Genomic DNA, 19,620 nt, shown 5'->3' on the forward strand with positions numbered 1-19,620 from the left:
ATGAGGGGAAGAAAGCCAGAAAGTCCAAGCCCACATGTATTCACAGCAGGAAAGCATAAGACTTTCAAAGAAGATCTAGAAAGAATACTTCTTACATTGCTTTTTAAAATTGAAACAGGAATACTTCCAAATTCCTTTTAAAAAGCCAGTATTATTTAATAGCAAACACACAAACACACACACACACACACACACATCACACCACACCACAACATTTGCAAACTGTATTTAGGCACATATCAAAAAAATTACCCATCATGACCAAGTAGCTTTAGCCCAGAGATGCAGGGTTAGTTCAACACAAGTAAGCCAATAAATTTAATAAATCATATAAATGAACCTAAAGACAAAATTCACATGATCATCTCAACAGACAAAGAAAAAGTCTTTGACAAAATCCAACATGTCTTCATAAAAAAAGCCCTAGAGAGAGTATAACTGAAAGCAACAATTCTCAACATAATAAAGGTTTATATGACAGACCCACAGACAACACCATCTAAGATGGAGAGAAATTCAAAGAAAACTTCATAAAAATCAGAATGAAAGCGGCACAGTGGTGGCGCACACCTTTAATCCTAGCACTCAGGAGGCAGAGGTAGGCAGATCTCTGTAAGTTCCAGGACAGTCAGGGCTACATATAGAAACCCTGTCTCAAAAGAAACAAATAATAATAATAATCAGAAATAAGAGAGGGCTGTCCACTGTCTCCATGACTCTCCAATATACTGTTCAAAACACTAGCTGGAACAATAAGAGAGGGAAATTAAAGGAATAAAACAGTAAAAGAAGTTGAATTTGCCCCATTTGTAGATGAGAGATCATAAAAATTCCTCTAGAAAACTGGAAATAAGCAACAATTTCAGCTAAGTGGCAGGATAACTTAGAAAACTCAGTTAACAGTGAACACATTGAAAGAGAGACCACGAACACATTTCTACTCAAGACAGCTTCAAGAAATGCCTAGGACTAACCAGCTGAAAAAAAAATACCTCTACAATGAAAAACTTTCTAATTGAAAGAAAGAGATTGAGAAAAACACTAGAAAATTGAAACACTTTCCGTTTTCATGGGTTGGTAGAATATAGTTGTGAAAATGACCATTCTACCAAAATAATTTATGGATTCAATGCATTTCCAATCAAAGTGCCATGTTCATCAAAGAAATGGAAAAAATCCTAAAATTCATATGGAACTCGCATAAGAAATCCTGCATACAAAGAAAAGCGAGTAATGGGAACAGCACTCCCAGGCTCACAACTTCCAGACTGGCTCACCCACACCTCTGCCAATGGAGTTGGCCCTCTTGTGTTGCCCACAGGAGGTGCAGGGTCTGCTGTCCCGAGCTGTTACAGTTGATGGCGGGCAGGGGTGGGTAAGCCAGTTCCAGTGTTGTGAGCATGGGAGAGCTGTCTCCACTGCTCATCTGTCATGTAGCAGTGTGGGCAGGGTAGAGAGGCATCCCACCCCCAGTCCACTTCTGTATGCCCATCAATGCCTGAGGCGGATGGAAGAGCTAGCCCTGCCTTCATAAGAGTAGAGAGCTGTCCCTGCCCACTCCTCAGCTACCGTACTAGAAAAGAGTGGGCCCTATGAGTCCCCTGGGCAACACAGTAAGCAGAGCTGGCCCAGAAGGTGTAGATGCAGAAGAACTGACTCTGAGGATGTGAAAGCAGGGGAACTGGCCCCGCCCCTTGCTCATTGCTGCAAGGGGTGAAACTAGCCAAGGCAATGCGGGAGAGCCCACCCTGGTGGAAGCACAAGAGAGCTGACAGGCTGACCAACCCTGCAACTACTGAGGCCCAGAACCAGGGTTATGTGTTGTCCCACCCCAACATCCACCCCATCTGTCATCTGCTGGAGCGTGTAAAGGGATTGGTCCTGCAGATCCAAAGCTGCAGGACCTCCCCAACACAGGGCAACAGCAGGATAACCAAGAGGTGTTCCAGTGAGGGCCCAAAATGGATAGTGTAGCAAAAACCAGAAGCCTCCCTGACTCTGTGTAATGAATACTTGCAAGTAAAGTACATGGATAAAGGGGTTAGTGCATGAGTCAGTGTGTTACACTACATTTTCCATAATGAGACTGGTTATTTTTTTCCTTCTTTTCTTTTTTCTTCTTTTTTTTCCTCTTAAATTTTATTTTATTTTATTTTATTTTATTTGAAGGGAGAGGTTACAAGGGCACAGGGTGGATACAAAAGGATGGGAAAATGAATGGGATGGAGATGCATGACAGGAAAGACACAAAAAATAAAAAGAAAGAAAAGAAAAATGTCCATGGGATTCACAGTCTAGATCTCAAAATTTATTACAGAGCTACAGCAATAAAAACAGCATGGTAGCTGCACAAAGCCAGACTTAAGGAACAATGAATCAAAACAGAAAACTCCAACATTAGTAAATGTAGCTACAGTCATCTAATATTTGACAAAGATGCTTAAAAAATCTTTGCAGAAAAGATGGTGTCTTTAGCATCTAGGGTCGGGAAAACTGGATGTCTGCATGTAGGAAAATCAAACGAGGCCTATGTCTATCAACCAGCACAAAATCGACTCCAAATGAATTGAATAGCTTAGTGTAAAGCCTGAAACTGCTAGAAGAAAACAGACAGGATCCAAAAGACTGGGGTATAGGAAAGGACTTTCTGAACAGGACTCCCTTGGCCCAGGAATTAGGCCACCAATTGACAAGTGGAACTTCAGAAAACTAAAACCTTTGTGCACAGCTTAGGAATAAATCTACTGAGTAGAAAAGAAGTCCAAAGAGAAGCAATACCTATAATATATATTTTAAAAATTAAAAAAGGTCAAGGAAAGAAGCAACCAAAATTGTTTTTGTTAAATAGTCTATAGAACTGAACAAAGAGCCAGGCATTGGTGGAGCATGCCTTTAATCCCAGCCCTCAGGAGGCAGAGGCAGGCGGATCGCTGTGAGTTGGAAGCCAGCCTGGGCTACAAGAGCTAGTTCCAGGACAGGCTGCAAACATGCTCGTTATCTTTAGCAACTAAGGAAATACAAATTAAAATGACATTGACATTTCATCTCATCCCACCCAGAATGGCCAAGATGCACAAAACAGCCACAACGAATGCTGGTGAGGATATGGGGGAAGAGGACCCCTCATTCACTGTTGGCATTGCAAACTGGTGCTGTCGCTCGGGAAACCTGTGTGGAGAATTCTCAAAAAGCTACCCGAAGGCTTCCTCATCCTACTCCACAATAAGCATTACTGCTCTATGCACGATAGCCAAGAAATGAAAACAATCTAAATGTCCTTTAACTTAGGAATAGATAACGAAAATATGGTACTTATACATGATGAAATACTATTCAGATGTAAAGAAAACTAAAATCATGAAAGTTGCTGATAAATGGATGAAAACAGGAAATATTCTATTGAGTGGGGTAACTCAGACCCTAACCCCAAGTCTTCAGAGGTGAGTCTATAAACTACAGTAACTACAAATACCAGAAAAGTAAAAGGAGACCATGGCAGGGGATGGGTTGGGCAGGAGTTCTAGACAAGAAAATTGTAGGGCACAGTGGCTCTAAGAGGGAAAATGAGTAGGTGAGACTTACTTAAGGAGGAAAGAAGACTGGCAACACGAAGGGAGGGGGAAGGAAGAGGGACAAATAACACTAAAGAGATTTAGAAAATCAGTAGGGGAAATCATATTTTAATAGCTCCTTAAAATTAGATTTTGTGTGCCTGTGTGTGTGCACATGTCTGTGTGTGTACACAAAGAGAAATACATCATTTGAGTGAAGTTACATCAATTGGGGTGATAATATTCCCCCTAAAAGAATATACACTACCTAATAAAAACCCAGTGCTAGCTAGGCACATGAAACGTACTTTTAAGTTGCTGGTTAGGGGAATCTAAGAGACCCTCCAAAAACAACATAGGTTATTGCCATTGTCTTTGGTAACTTTCAGACTGGAAGATAAGACCTGATTGCTGAAGACCACACATTTCAGATGAAGGATTTGGAGGAACTGATTTGGATCTGACCTAAAGATTCTTCACTGAGGATCAGTCCTCAGGGTTTCAGAAGGAGCCGTGCAAGCTGCCAAGGGAGGAAAGTAATCAAGTCCCATCCAGCTATAATGGCAATTAATAACAACACTGACCACTGTGGCAAGATAGCCTGGAAGGTACAGTAGTGGCCCTTACATCCGCAGGCAACAGTCACCTAAATGGATTTAAGGTCCACCTAACAGGAGAGAATCCATATCTGGCACTTATCAGTTTAGTCAGCTACTTGTGGCTGGTCAGACCATGGTACATAGAGAACTTGCTCCTGCCACTAAACCAACATAATCTGTAACTCTTTCTAAATACTCATCCTTATAGCCAGAGATAAGTGGAGTTCTCACCCATCATTGAATAAGCTTATTTTTGAAGCAGATGAAGAACACTACAGAAAGCCATAATTGGTCAAAATGCAGAAATAAACTGATAGAGTTTCTGCCTCCAATCAATACATTTAGAACACAACCCCCACCCTTAAGTCTCTGAGGACATCACAGAAAATGGAACACAAACATTGTTAAGAGCCAGGACAGTTGATGCAAGATGGCACAAAGTCTTTTCAAAAAAAAAGCAGGGAGATGGGAGTGAGTTGGGGAGGAGTTAAGGGAAGGAATCAGGTGAATAAGATCAAGACACATTGTACGAAATTCTCTACGAATTAATAAAATATTACTTTTAAAGGAGAAAAATAAAGTGTGACATAGAAATTGAGGAAGGGACTGAATCAGGGAAAAATGAAATATCATAAATGGAGAGCAAAATAGTGTGAACATGGTAAGGAAAAGCGTGAACACTTCTGAAAGAGCAAGAGAAATCTGTCTATGTACTGACGTTCTTGACATGTATCTGAGCATGGACTGGCATTTTCATTCCTTAAGCTTCCACTTTTATGACCAAAGTTCTGCACATACACTTGAGGATTTGGGAAACACATTTTTTATAATATGGACCAACAGAGAGAACTTACTGGCTCCACAATATTGAACTTCTTGGACTCTTGAACTTCCTGGATTTGATAGACATAGTCAAGGGAGGACTCGAAGAAACTGTGCCTTTCCTTATCCACTTGGAGGTCTGCCTGCAGGAAGAGAGCAACAAATGTCACGACTGGGCATGGCCAAATTTTCAAAAGTCAGGAATGTTAAAGAGGCATTGAGCTACCTGTAAATATCCTATTGGGATTGTTTTCTTTATTTCTACTGTATTTTACAGAAATGGAATATGATGCCAAGAGATTAAAGACTGAAGGCTTTCTATTTCTAGTCTAGCATGGAGGAAGCTTGGGAGTCATCAAACTGATTTTCAGATCAAGGAAAAAGCTGACCAAGTTGGAGGACCTTTCTTCTTAAATCCAACAATAAAGTCATGGTGATAAGGGCTACTGCCAAAACTAGACTATAGGTGTATGGCGGAACTATAGGTGTATAGGAATCGGAACTCAGGAGAACAGACACTGGGAGTAAAAGGTGCTCAAGGCTGGGGCATCGCTGCTCTCACTAAAGAACTACTACCCAGTGTAAGAATAAGTTGCTAAGAAAACACAAAGACAAAGCAAGGGCTTCAAAGGAACTACAGCAACAGCAAACTAAGCTCAACTTAAGTCCTAGCCAAACAAGCACGAAAGCTCACACTGAGCGCTTACATCTGCTTCTTTATCCAAACATCCTCTCTGCCTTTTAAAAGCAGGAAAGGTTAAAAAAAAAAACCCACAATCCGAAGCAAGCAAACAAGCATCAGAAACTAAGGAAGAGAAGGCAGAGGCTGCAGAAGGATGAGACCATGGATTGTAAGCATCTAAGGTGAAATGAAAGGGTGCTAATGGAAAAAGAGCAACACACAGCAACACATGTGTGCTATTAGAAGATGAAACTGCAGCATGGAGTCAAAGGAAATGCCAGAAATCGAAAAGCCTAGAACAGAAATGAAGCATGTTTTATTGGGATCACCGCCAGTCTGAACAAGGTCGAGGGAAGAATAAGTCTGGGCCTGGAGAGATTACTCAAAAGCATACCACCCACCTAGCAGGTATGGGGCTCTGAGTAAGAGTCCTGACAACACCGGGGAAAGAATCACTGAGATCAAATGTACATCTACACAAAGGTCGAAACAAGAGAGTAAACAACATAAAATAAAACATCTGAGAACTGCTAGATAGATGTGTAGCGTTTGTGTACTCAGAATACAAGTGACGGAAGAAAGAGAATGGAACAGAGAAACATTTTCAATGATAGTAACTGGGGATTTTGCAAAATGAAGGAAGTACCATATTAGCCAGCTACATACACGGCTCCTATGTAGACACCCAAATGACTCTAAGTTGGCATCCTACAGAAATAATTGCACACCATGTTTATTTTTCCACTATTTATAATAGCCATGATATGGAAGCAGCCTAGATGTCCATCAACAGATGAACAGATTCAGAAAATTAGATGCATAAACACAATTGAATTTCATTTAGCACTAAAGAAAAATAAAGTTATGTAATTTTGGGGATTAGAAATCAGCAGGTTTAGTGAAATACGACAAAGTCAGAAAAAATACCACATCATTCCTCTCTCTCTCGATCAGAATCTGGACTTATGTGTATATGTCTTTTTGTAGGACAAAGAAATGGGAAAGCTCTAGAAGAGAACAGGAGGTCTAAAGGGAAGTGGAGAGAAGAAGAAAGGATGGTGGAAAATATATTATGAAAGCAGAACTGGGGACTATCAGGGGAGGAAGAGCATGATGAACAAGAAGAAAATGGAGAACTACAAATGTCACACTGAAATACATGTGTTTGTGTGCTAAATAATAACACCAATTTTTACTTTTAAAAATTTCACTGTCCACATTGGCACATCAGCTGATGTTGTAATTATGCCAGCCATGTTTAAGTAAGTATATGGTTGAGATTTCCGGGGTGCATTTCCCTAGTCAAATCTAGAGGACGCTATTTTAAAACTCCTGGAAGCGAAAATCAGAGAAAATCTAGCCACCTATGACAATACACAGACACCAGCACTCAAGAGTCTAAAGCAGGAAGACACAAGTTTGAGACCTCCCTGAGCTGTTACAAAGCAAGATGACCTAGGTAGCAGACAATCTGCATGACTTTAGATTGGCAAGAATTTAAATACATCAAAAGCCTGATTCATTGAAATTACGGATATGTAAAATTTCATTTAACCAAAAACAGGTGCAGCACCAAAGGCCCTTCTAAGAAAACAAGAGAATAGCTACATACCGGGAACACTGTAAAAAACATGTATCTAATATTGGGTTGGCACCTAACATCATATACAGAGTCCTTAAAGCACAGCAACAAGAAAATAACTCAAATTTAAGTATCAGATCAGACAGCTCACCAGAGAAAACAGGTGGCAGCTAAGCATATGAGGAGATATTGCATGTCACTGGGAAGGGTCAAGTTGACAACAGAAACGAGATACCACTGCACAGCTATTAGAGTGGCTAACAGGGAAAACACTGAAAACACCAACTACTACTAAGAACAAGCAAAATAAAGTCTCAGAGCTGTTGGAAAGAAGAATGGGACATGCTGGAAAATAACTGGTTCTTCCAAAATAAAATTATCTGCTTACAATACAACCCAACTCATACTCTATAGCATTTACAAAAACAACCTCAACAAAATCTACACATGAATATTTATCATGGCCATATTAATAACTGCCAAAATTCAGAAGAAAAAAATTGCCTTCCATAGGCTATAAGACACATATGTGGTACAACCAGGCAACAGCCCTGAAGAAAAATGAGATAGCGATCAGGTCATAAAAATACAGGAATAATAGATACATATTGCTAACTAAAAGGAGTCAATATGAAAAGCCTCCATGCGACAGGAGTCCACAACATTATAGAAAAGACAAAATATGAAGATCGGTGGCTGCCAGGGATTGAGATGATTGAGCATGGAGCCAGGAGAATTTCAGAACACTGAAGCTGTTCACGTGTCGTTATACACTTGTCAAATCCCTCAGGATGGGGCTAAAAGAGGAGTAACTCAGTATCACAGCTCCTGCATAGCATGGGCAAGGTAAAAATAAACAATCCTTATCCCACAGAACATAAAACCCATTAGCTCACCAATTGTAATAAACAAACACAAGATCTTAATAATAGCAGGAATGGGTGCCAGAGATCCAATACTTTATCTCTGTAGTTTCCATTCAGCTTCTCTTTAAGGTATATGAAATCTCTCTCATTTGCTATAACCACATGTGAATGTATAATCATCAAATAAATAGTTAAATAAAAGGGGAAAAATTGTCTAGGGATATAGCCCAGTACACACTCCTCCTTGCTCCCTCTCCCCTCCCCAGAAACAATCAGCCTAGACCTACACAGTGTCTCTTGACTTCTTTCCCACCATTCTGAGAGATGAGTCAATGTAACAATAAAACAGAAAAGTGATTTAGCAATGATATGGTTCTTTGTTTCCTTTGGGGGGACAGGGTCTAATGTATCCTAAGCTGGCCTCACACTCTCTAGGTAGCCAAGGATGGCCTTGAACTCCTGAGTTATAATTGCAGCCTTCACCCTCCCTCTCTTCCTCTATCTCTTCAATCCTTCTTTCCTTTTCTTCTTTTCTGAAACAGAGTCTCACTATGTAGAACTTATTGTGTAACCCAGGCTGCTCTCAAATTCACAGCAATCCTCCTGCCTCAGAATCTTGGGTGTTGAGATTATAACAATTACCCACCACACCAAACTTTAAAAATAGCTTTAAAAATCAAGCCTCTTCATTTAAAAAAAGTGACTGATTCAATTTCCCTTACCTCAATTTTTAATGAACAGAACAATGGCTGTAGCCCTGTTTATCAGAAATGGCAACAAAGGCTAGGTATCTTGGCTCAAGCCTACAACTCAACACTTAAGAGTCAAAGGCAGGGAGACTTCTGAGAATCTGAGGCTATTCGAGATGAGGCCCTGTTTTAAAACACCAAAATCTCCCACAAAGTGCAAAGAAGGACACCTGCATAGTGTACAAAACTACTAGAACATTCTAGATGTCTTCATAGCAAAAACCACTAATATATGGACTATATCCTCATGCGTCCCTGTGACTATCCTCAGAATTGATAGTCACTTAGAGGGCTCACTAGGGATTCAACATATAGTCATAATCCAGGATTTCATTTATTTTAGTGAAAGGATGCAAAGAAAAACCACCAAAGAGGAAAGATGTAAAACCCAGTCTAGAAGAAACTGTGTATAAGCTACTAAGAAACTCCTCAGTAGTCTGGCAAAGAATACATGAAACTTCTCTTACAATAAACTATAACAACGGAGTAAAAATAGCTGCCATGGAAGGTACTCTAGAGGCTGATGATACCCCTAGGTTTTCATTGGGCCTGGTAACATGGGCACTCCCTGCCTAGCATGAGTTATAATTTTAGACTGTCTGAGGAACAGGTATTTGAGAAAAGCCACTCTGTCTGCATAGGCAGCTTGTACACAGAGAGCCACTATTAAAATAGCCTCTCTAAAAATTCCCTCATCCTCCTTTTGTTCAGACAGCATCTGTTCAGACAGATAATTTTGGAAATTATCCCTGTGCTCTCCTTGCCTGCTACTCACTTGTCAAGATTTAAGGATATAAGGGTCAGGTGGTGGTGGTGCACAGTTTTAAGCCCAGCACTCAGAGGCAGAGGCATGTGGATCTCTGTGAGTTCGAGGCCAACCTGGTCTACAAGAGCTAGTTCCAGGACAGGCACCAAAGCTACAGAGAAACCCTGTCTGAAAAAAGAAAAAAAGAACACACACACCAAAACAAAAAAGGAAGATGTAAGCCCACTGCTTTTGATTACACTAGTCTTTTAGAGTAGTATCAATTCTGGACAAATCGCTTTTCAAGATTATCTCATGCCTTGTTCAGCCTTGAGACTACTAGCTTCAGTAGGGCAATTTCTCCATTTCTATTTATCATACATTTTATCAAATTGGAAAGGCACCTTTCTTCCATAGAGGGAACTCCTCCATTCAGACATAAGTCGTCACCTCCTCATCCCCCAGGTCCCTCAAGACTATTACATAAACATACATATTATGGTACAGAAAGAGCCTTGCTGCTAGGAGATTAATGCACATTCGTAATTTAGAATCCCAGCTCTAAGGTGGAGAAGGACATGGACATTGTATTGGTGCCCCCTTTTTCTTGTTCCACCCAGTGTAATGACGATTTGGTAGCTATCTCTTAAATAGTGGCTTGGGAGAACAGTAGCCAGTGTAAGTCCCATAGAAGTGGTAGCCACAGTGCAGCATTTCCTGCCCCCACCAAAACAGGCAGTGGAACACCACCAAGAACAGCTGTCTGCTCCTTCTACACCAAATCCAATACCAGTTTAAATCCATCTGAACACAGCATCTAGAATCACAGACTTAGGAACTTGGAACTGAAAGTGACACTGGAGATCCTTGAGTATCACTCCATCACACAGCAGGACTGACGCCAGGAATCCTTACCATGGGAAGGTAGTGGAGGAACTGGCTCAGGACTCGGAGGGCCTGGGGCCCTACAAATGTTCCATGGCCCCTGTTGAGCCATTTTAAGGGGAAACCTCCCAAGCAGAAATGACTGTAGTTGTTCACACAGCACAGGATGGAGTCGGGAACGGACTTGGGGAACATACCTCTAGCAACTGAGATTCTTTCTTTTTGGATGACAGGTGTAAGTGCCGGTCCAGTAATGAGTAAAACCTCTCACCATCCTTTTCAAATTTCTTCTTTCTCTCCTAGACATGGAACAGAAGCTTCGCATTAAATTTATATGCTTTAGTATTATGGAATGAGAATGAAAGATACAGGCTCAGGTTTCACGTGATCAGTTCCTGCAGTTCCTGGGAAGCAAAGAAAAATGACAGCCAGTGCAGAATGTGCTGTTTTGCACTGAGCTCACCAGTTTTGATTTCCTCAACTACAATTTCAAATCTTTTTACCTACAAAAATAGGCAGTTCCTGGCTCTTTGGCGCCCATTCCCTATGGAGGAATACCTTGCTCAGCCTAGATGCAGCAGGAAGGGCCTTGGTCCTGCCTCAAGTGACGTGATAGTCTTTGTTGACCTCCCATGAGAGGCCTCTCTGAGGAGTATATGGCAGGGGAGGGGAGGAGGTGGGGGAAGTGGGAGGATGGAAGGAAGAGGGAACTGGAATTGATATGTAAAATAATATTCTTTTAAAAAATATAATAATTAAAAAAAACTGTACTCCACCAAAAAAAGGCAGTTCCTACTGGTTAGAGCTGAAACCTCTGCAAGCTCTTGCTCCAAAACTGGCACGGAGGGGGGAGGTCTCTGTTGCTGAACACCCTTTCTTCCCTTCACATATAGTTATCATTCATTTCATCATTTAGAAAGCAAAAAGAAACATAACCGTGGAGCAAATGTATCCAGGAAAGGCTAATCTGTATGAATCTGAATGACTTCCAACAGCCTCCATTCCAAGACAACAGGAATCAAGGAGTTCCCCCACTAAATTCTTTGGTGTTATTTAAGTATTTACTGCTGCATATTACAGGCTAACGGAGGGAAATCCTGGGAGATTTAGATAGGAAACAAGAATTCACAGCTAGCTTTATGGGGGTGAGGGACACAGTCTTCACTCTCCTCGGCAAGGAAATGTAATTAACTTCTCTGCTGCTCAGCACAAGTAGAAGTCACAGGGCCTCTAAAGAAATGCTGACAGCCGCATTTGCCACAGACTCATTGTCCTGATGTTTTTCTCTGCTTGACAGGCGCTCACGGTATTTAGGAAGCGGATCCTCAGTTGAGGAAATGCCTCCATCAGATGGCCTGTAGATTATGGACGCGTGGCATTTTCTTGATTAATGGTTGATGTGGGAGGGCCTAGCTTACTGCTGAGTGGTGTGACCCACAGTTTGTATAATGTGGTCCTGGAATGTATAAGAAATCGGGCTGAAAAGGCCGAGAGGAGCAAGCCAACAAGAAGCGCCCCTCCATGACTTCTACTGCAGTCCCTGCCTCCAGCTTCCGGCCTTGAGTTCCACCATGGCTTCCCTGAGTGATGGACTATGATCTGAAAGCCAAAGAAACCCTTTCCTCCTCAAGTTGCTTTTGGTCATGGTGTTTTACCCAGCAATAGAAACCTAAGACAGAGACTGGTACCAGAGAGTGGAGCAGGGCTGGGACAGACACCTGACCATGTTTGGGGAGGATTGTGCAAGGACTTCTGGAACTTTGGGCTAGAAAAGTCACTAAGTATTCTGGCGAAATGAACTAGTGAGGTAATTTATAAGAAAATGAAGCCAAACAATAGAGGTCCTCTAAGACTGTCTTCATCATGCTGACTCTGAGTGATGTGTCACCAACATAAAAAAGTATTTCATGCTGGTAAGAATTCCATTTTAAAGTAGACTGGTGGTGAACTGTAAGACTTTCCAAAAACTAAATTTGAATGTACAGATTAATTTGAGTTGAATTAACATCCGTAAAATAATAAGGCAAAACATTTGGGAGCAGGAAATATCACATTTTAATGTATTTATTATTAATATGAAAGGTGTCGCTACTTATATCGGTTAAATATGTCACATGTAAAAAATAATGATGATTTTCATAAATGGCTTATAATTGACATGCTATCTAAATTTCATATAAGGCCTGTGCTGATAATCAATGATTTTTTTGCATTAAGTGGTTACATCATCTGCAATGTCTGGCAAGTTATGTATTCCTATCTTGACACATTACTTAATTTCCATTCTTAGAGCACCAGTTGGGCCCTGCAGAATCTGATTAAACAGCACTATAGGAATGGATAGCCTTATCTTCTTCCTCAAGAAAAAGGAATATATGTAATGTTTCTCTACTAATTCTTACTATAGGTTTTTATCATGCAAGCATTACTGAGTTTCCTTTCAGTTCTAAATTTGCTAAAATAAATTTACATGAAAAATGAAGGAACTCCCACTGCTTGATTTCCAAGACTGATTTTGAGGGAGGGGTGTGAGATAATCACTAGCTGAATATGATGTATTTTCTCAGACTTTTTTTTAAATTTTGTGCATGAGAGAGTATGTACACATGAGTCTAGGCCCCTGCAGAGGCATTAGATACTTTGGAGCTGGAGTCACAGACACTTGTGAGCCACCAGATGTGGGTGCTGGGAACTGAACTCAGGTCCTCTGGAAGAGCAGCAAGTGCTCTTAACCACTGAGCCATTGCTCTGGGCCCCTAATGGTATATTTTTATTACTGTTTGATTTAGATACCTAGAATTTTATTTAAGAGCTTTGTATTTATACTCCTAAAAGTAATTTCTTTTCATTCGGACACTTTCCATATCTTATTTTAGCAGGATGAAAAATGTGCTGGATAGTACCCTTGTTTAATAAATAAAAACACCAAATCTCGGAGGTATTAAGTTGCTTATCCAAAGACACCCAGCCATTAAGAGGAGGAACAAACTACTTAAAATAGCTTTTCTTAAAGCCAGCACTGACTACTGGACTCGGTTTATACACCTTGACAGAGAGGGAATCTTAATTAGGATTACTAATGCTGAGATGAAACACCATGACCAAAGTAACTTGGGGAGGAAAGAGTTTATTTAGCTTACACTTTCACATCACAGTCCATCAAAAGAAATCAGGACAGGCAGTACTGATGAAGAGACCATGGAGGTGTACTGCTTACTTCTGGCTTGTTCCCCTAGCTTGTTCAGCCTGCTTTCTTACAGAACCTAGGACCACCAGGCCAGGTATAGCACCACCACAATGGGCTGGACCCTCCCCCATCAGTCAGTAAGAAAACGCCCTAAAGACTTGCTATAGTCTGATATTATGGAGGCATTTTCTTAATCGAGGTCCCCCCCTCTTGGGTGACTTTAGCTTTTGTCAAGTTGACATAAAACTATCCAGCACATACAGTGATATGGTTATGGGACAACCTTCTGTCTTTGGACAAAGTGTGCCCTCCACGTCTTGTTTCCTCCTTCTACTTCACTGGCCAACCACAATTCATTTTCAAGATCCCATCCCTTTATGTCAATGGAGTGGGTTCTGTGTCTCTCTCAATGCCTCCATATCCTAGTCTGGGTTTAGGAGTCCCTCCTCTGAGCCCCCAGCACTGCAGACATTCTAAAATAAATCTGGTATGGGGGTGCATAGCTCTAACTCCAGCCTTCAGAAGGATGTGAGGAAGAATGAAAATTTTAGAAAAGAAAAGAATGGATAAATAGGAGGAAAAGAAGAATAGGGATGAAAATAATTGCAGAATTGTAGGAATATATGAATTACATTAATATTTTATTCACTCTGAAACAATCTAGAAACAAGAAACACGTGCTCCATTATATGTAGATGAAAACACTATAATATGCTTTATAGGCACTACAAGTGCTACACAAAACTGGAGGAGAAATTATCAGAAATTATCAAAGCATGAAAGCTAGAAGCAAACTACAATTTCCCTTCTAATTTTAAGACTTGCTTTGTGAGCATACATTTAGCAATCGAGTTCTACAAATTCTTTTATCTGTGTTAGACAAAATATAGCAAATTAGCTTGCGCTGGGCACAGGCATTGGCCTGAGGTAATCTAGAGAAGGCAAAGCCATTGGAAGCAGCATTCAGGGCCCTCACACTCCAGTAAGGACTAGAAACAGACCTTAAAAGCTCATTCTCCTTTCACTTCTTAAAACATGAGGGCTCGCAGGAAGCTACCATCATTCTTCATAAACAGAAAAAGGCAACACAAAATAGCTACGGAGAATGCTGTTTCTTCAATATGGCTTTAGTATTGAGACATACCCTTGCCATATAGCTCAGACTGGCCTTCAAATCATCCCTCCTCAATCACCTGAGAGCTTGGATTAAGGGCATGCACCACCATATCTGGCCAAGATTACTATTTCTTACACTGTTGCAAGGACCTATCTTTCTTTTGACTGAAAAGAAAGGCATTCTTTCTTCATGGGATGTGCCGAAGTGAGTGCTGAAGAAAACAAGCATCCCGCAAAAAGTGTTTCCTGTGCATTGCATAGCTCTGCCAAGAAATGCTGCTCGGAAGAAGCAGACGGACGGGGCACTTAAAGAGCGTGACAAATGTCCAGAGAACATTGTGTCCAGGCAGCAGAGCCAGGCAATTTCTGTCCTCTTTAGAGGAAGTTAACATGAACTGCCAAAGGTTTAAGACATTGGTTCTGGTTCAGCAAATCTCTCATGGACTGAGGAGGTTCTCTTTCCGGCCAGATGAAGTTGGAACCACTCGGGTTGACAAGACCAGCTGTGGAGCTGACAGCTGTTTCTCTCTCCCACCTCCTACTTGGAAGAGGCTATGCACTTATATCAATGTCTCCACCCACTTGCACCAGTGTCTGCAGTCCCAGAATGCAGCACAGGGAGGTCTGTGTGGCCAAGGTATTAACCACTCCTTGTACAGGGTGGTGACGCTGCTGTCAGTAGGAAATGAGACCTTTGCAAACAGCAGCATTTGAGGGCCCTTCTCAGGAATACAAAGAAAAGACTTACTATGCTGCTCATTAAAAAGAATGACCTCAGAAAACTGAAAACAGAGAACAATAATTCAGGATTTTTTTTCCTGTGGTGGGAGTTATAGTGATGCTAAGTTTGCTCAACCCATGGCCTCGTGTACATATATGTCTTAGGGTTTATATTGCTACGATAAACACCATGGCCATAAGCAACTTGGGATAAAGGGGTTTATTTCAGCTTCTAGTTCCATGACACAGTCCATCACTGAGGAAAACGAGGACCAGAACCTAGAGGCAGAAGCTGATCCAGAAATCACGGAGGAGTGCTGCTTACAGTTTTCCTTGGCCTGTTTTTTTTTTTTATCGCACCAAGGACCACCAGTCCAGGGGCAGTATTGCACATAGGGAGTTGGGCCCGCACACATAAAGCATCAATCAAGAAAATGAGCCACAGGTTTGGCCATAGATCAGTCTAGTAGGGACTTTTTTTTAAAAACTGATGTTCCCTTTTCCAAAATGACTCTAGCTTGTATCAAGTTCACATGAAAATGTCCAGAACACAAGGCAAGTGTTCAATGTTCTAACACTAGGATGCACCCTCATGAAAATGTCCAGCACACAAGGCAAGTGTTCAGTGTCCTAACACTGGGATGCACCCTCATGAAAATGTCCAGCACACAAGGCAAGTGTTCAATGTTCTAACACTAGGATGCACCCTCGGGTCTTCAGTAAGTTTATGATATGGATTAAAATAATGTAGTTCTGCAATTTGATAGAGAGACAAAATACAGGGGGTCACTGACTTTCAGTGGGCACCTAAAAACTAAAACCTGTGCTGAGGGAAGTTGCCGCTGCTTTCTTCTTTGGATTCGACAGAGAAGACGATATTAACAGGTCTTGAAGCACAATAAAAGAATAAGTCACCTAGGAATGGAGAGCACTCAAGAGGCTATGGAATAAGGATAGTGAGTTCCACAGTAGCCTGAGCTATAACAGCAATATTTCTTAAAAACTCCAAAAATAAGTGAATCATACAGAGACACAAATCTAAGGTCTATAAATCTTGTAAGATTTTATTAGATACTTTTTTGTTGCTGTGATAAAATATCATGTTCAAAAGTTCAAAAATTGATGGAGGAGAGAGTTTATTTCGGGTTATGTTTCCAGAGGGATAAGAGCCCATGGTGGTGGGCGAAGCATGGGAGCAGAGAGCTGGGGCAGGAAGCTAAGAAATCACATCTTTAAACACAATTTTGAAGCAGAAATATGAAGCAGTATAATGTTGGGGGATAGTCAACCACTGTGAATCCCAAATTTGTATTTGTATTAATAAATTAAAATTAACCTTGGGACAGCATGCTGATTTACAAAGACAGTCTATATTTGATGGTCACATCTTGGTTCTATGCCATATAGCAGCACTGAATGCTTGGGACAGGACTGAAGAAGCAGAAAAGAGGATTGAGCTATTTATTAAAATTGTACATGGCCCAAAAGAAGCCTTCACTGATCTTTTTTTTTTTTACAAAGGTTGACTTCAGCTCTTAATAGAATTATATCGTATCCAGAATTTAGACAAATATTAATTGAATCTCTGTGTTGTGGAACATTAGTATAAGATATGTTACATTCATTTATGCTGTGGAATATGTGTTTGATGATGCTAAGATGTGCTGCATTCATTTGTGTTACATTTGTTTAGCTCTATAAAGCTGTATTCCTTTGTCTGTCTAAAATGCCTGATTGGTCTAATAAAGAGCTGAACAGTAAATAGCTAGGCAGAAGAGAGGGATAGGTGGGGCTGCCAGGCAGAGAGATAAATAGGAAGAGAAATTAGGCTCAAGAGAAGGGGAGGAGTGAGAAAAAGAAGAGAACAGGATGCCAGGGGCCAGGCATTCAGCCACACAGCCAGCCACAGAATAAGAAGGAAAGAAAGATATATAAAATAAAGAAAGGTAAAAAGTCCAGAGGAAAAACACAGAAGAAGAGAAACAGGATATATTCAGTTAGAAAAGCCAGCTAGAAACAAACAAAGGCAAGGCCAGGCGTTCATAAGTAAGAATAAACCTCCCATTTATTTGAGAGCTGGGTGGCAGGTCCCTAAAGAGGAAAAAAAATCAACTACATCTTTGACTTTTGAAAATGCCAATTCAGAATGCAAAAGGGTGATTGGGCATTTAAAGGCAAGGTTAACACCCATAGATGAATGGATTCAAAATAGATAATGGATCTCACACTTTTGATAATACCTGGACAGGAGAAGTGATTTCTGAAAATTTTAAATAAAAACCAAAAGGTCAGATGTTCTAGTTGTGGTAGGCAAGATCATCTGAAAAGGGATTTTAGGCAAAGTATTCCTAGAAACAATGTTTCTTCTAGATAATCCAAGCAGAAACACCAGCCTTCTGGAATATGTAGAACGTGTGGCAAAGGTCAGCATTGGACTAATGAAGGCAGATCAACATGAGATAGGTAAGGTAATCCTTTGCCATTGGGGAAACAACTTAAGAGGCCTCTTACAGGCCCTGATGTTAAATTTGGTTCAGGCATTCCCTGTCATTATTGGGGGAACTCCTCTATAGAAGAATTTAAAAATTTAATGCCTGTTCTTAAAAACCATACTTCTTTGGATGCCAGAACAGCATCAGCAGATAAAATCTTCAGAAGAGACCATAAAACAAGTACTTTGGCAAACTTCTATAAATGATCAAAGACCAAAGCTAAAAATACAAACCAATGGCATTAAAATTGAGGGTTTGATTGACAGGAGTGCAGATGTAATAGTGATTTCACCAAAATCCTGGCATCCTGTTTGGCGTCTTCAGGAGGTAAATGTTCAGCTTCTAGGAACTGGAACTTTATCTCAGGTAAAACAAAGTGCAAGATGGGTTGAGTTTATAGGTCCAGAAGGACAGGCAGGAAAATTAAAACCATATGTGGCTAACATAGCAATGAATTTGTGGGGACATAATTTGGTGCCACAATGGAAAACACAGATTAACATTCGTTAAATCTTAGAAACAAACTATAAAATAAGGAAAGCTTCTGAGAAAAATATTAAAAGCTATTATTAAGAACAAGCACCAACTGTTAAGGTTATACATAAGCAGGGCCTAACAGCTGCTGAACTTTCAAAACTCCCATCAGCCTTACCTTTAACATGGTTAACTGACAGACCTGTGTGGATGGAACAATGGCCTTTGACATGAGAAAAATTACAGGCATTAGAGCAACTGGTACAGGAGCAGCTAAATGCTCAACATATTGAAGAATGAACCAGTCCTTGGAATTCTCCTGTAACTGTTGTTAAAAAGAAATCTGGACAATGGAGAATGATAACAGATATAAGAGTTATTAATAAGGTTATTCAACCAAGGGCTCTTACAGTCTGGAAATCCCTTGCCTTCTTTATTACCTATAGGATGGCCTCTTATAGTTATTGATTTAGAAGATTCTTTCTTCACTATACCATTACAAGAAAAAGACAGAGAAAAATTTGCCTTCACAGTACCTACTTTTAATAATTCCCAGACAGTTACAAGGTACCACTGGAAAATACTTCCACAAGGAAATGTTAAACTGTCCCACCAATATCTTATACAACAGCTAAACAGTTTCTTCAACCTATAATTTACCATTATATGTATGATGTCTTATTGACTGATTCAGACACAGATACTTCAGAAAAAATGGTTAAGTAAAGAGAATTTTGCCTTGTGAGAGATTACAAATTGCTCCTGAAAAACACACAAAGAGGAGATTCTATTTATTAAGGATATAAGATAGGTTTACAGAAAATTTGACAAATCAGGAGAGAATAATTTTGAAAACTTGATGATTTTCAAAAAATGCTGGAAAATATCAACTAGCTACAGCCCACAATTAGATTAACTCAAGAACTAAGTAATTTATTTCAAACATAACAAAGTGACAAGGGCTTAAATGGTCCAAGAAAATTGTCATGTGAGGCTGAGAGAGAATTGGCACTGGTAGAAAGGATATTATAGGATGTACATGTGGATCACTTAGATCAAGAGCTTAATTGTATTCTGGTTATTTTACCTTCCACTCATTCTCCTACAGGAATTTTTATTCACAGACAAGATAGTATCATAAAATGGATTT

General features: G+C 40.3%; 1 protein-coding gene across 1 annotated transcript in view; it reads right to left on the reverse strand.

The window, feature by feature from the left end:
- Ophn1 (oligophrenin 1) overlaps positions 1-19,620 on the reverse strand; it is a 338,469-nt gene that overhangs the window by 156,938 nt on the left and 161,911 nt on the right. Inside the window, 2 exon segments of the mRNA XM_042054391.1 lie at positions 5,005-5,115; positions 10,679-10,780. Of these exon segments, the coding sequence (XP_041910325.1) occupies positions 5,005-5,115; positions 10,679-10,780 (213 nt within the window).

Source organism: Arvicola amphibius, chromosome X, assembly GCF_903992535.2.
Source record: "Arvicola amphibius chromosome X, mArvAmp1.2, whole genome shotgun sequence".
Classification (NCBI taxonomy): domain Eukaryota; kingdom Metazoa; phylum Chordata; class Mammalia; order Rodentia; family Cricetidae; genus Arvicola; species Arvicola amphibius.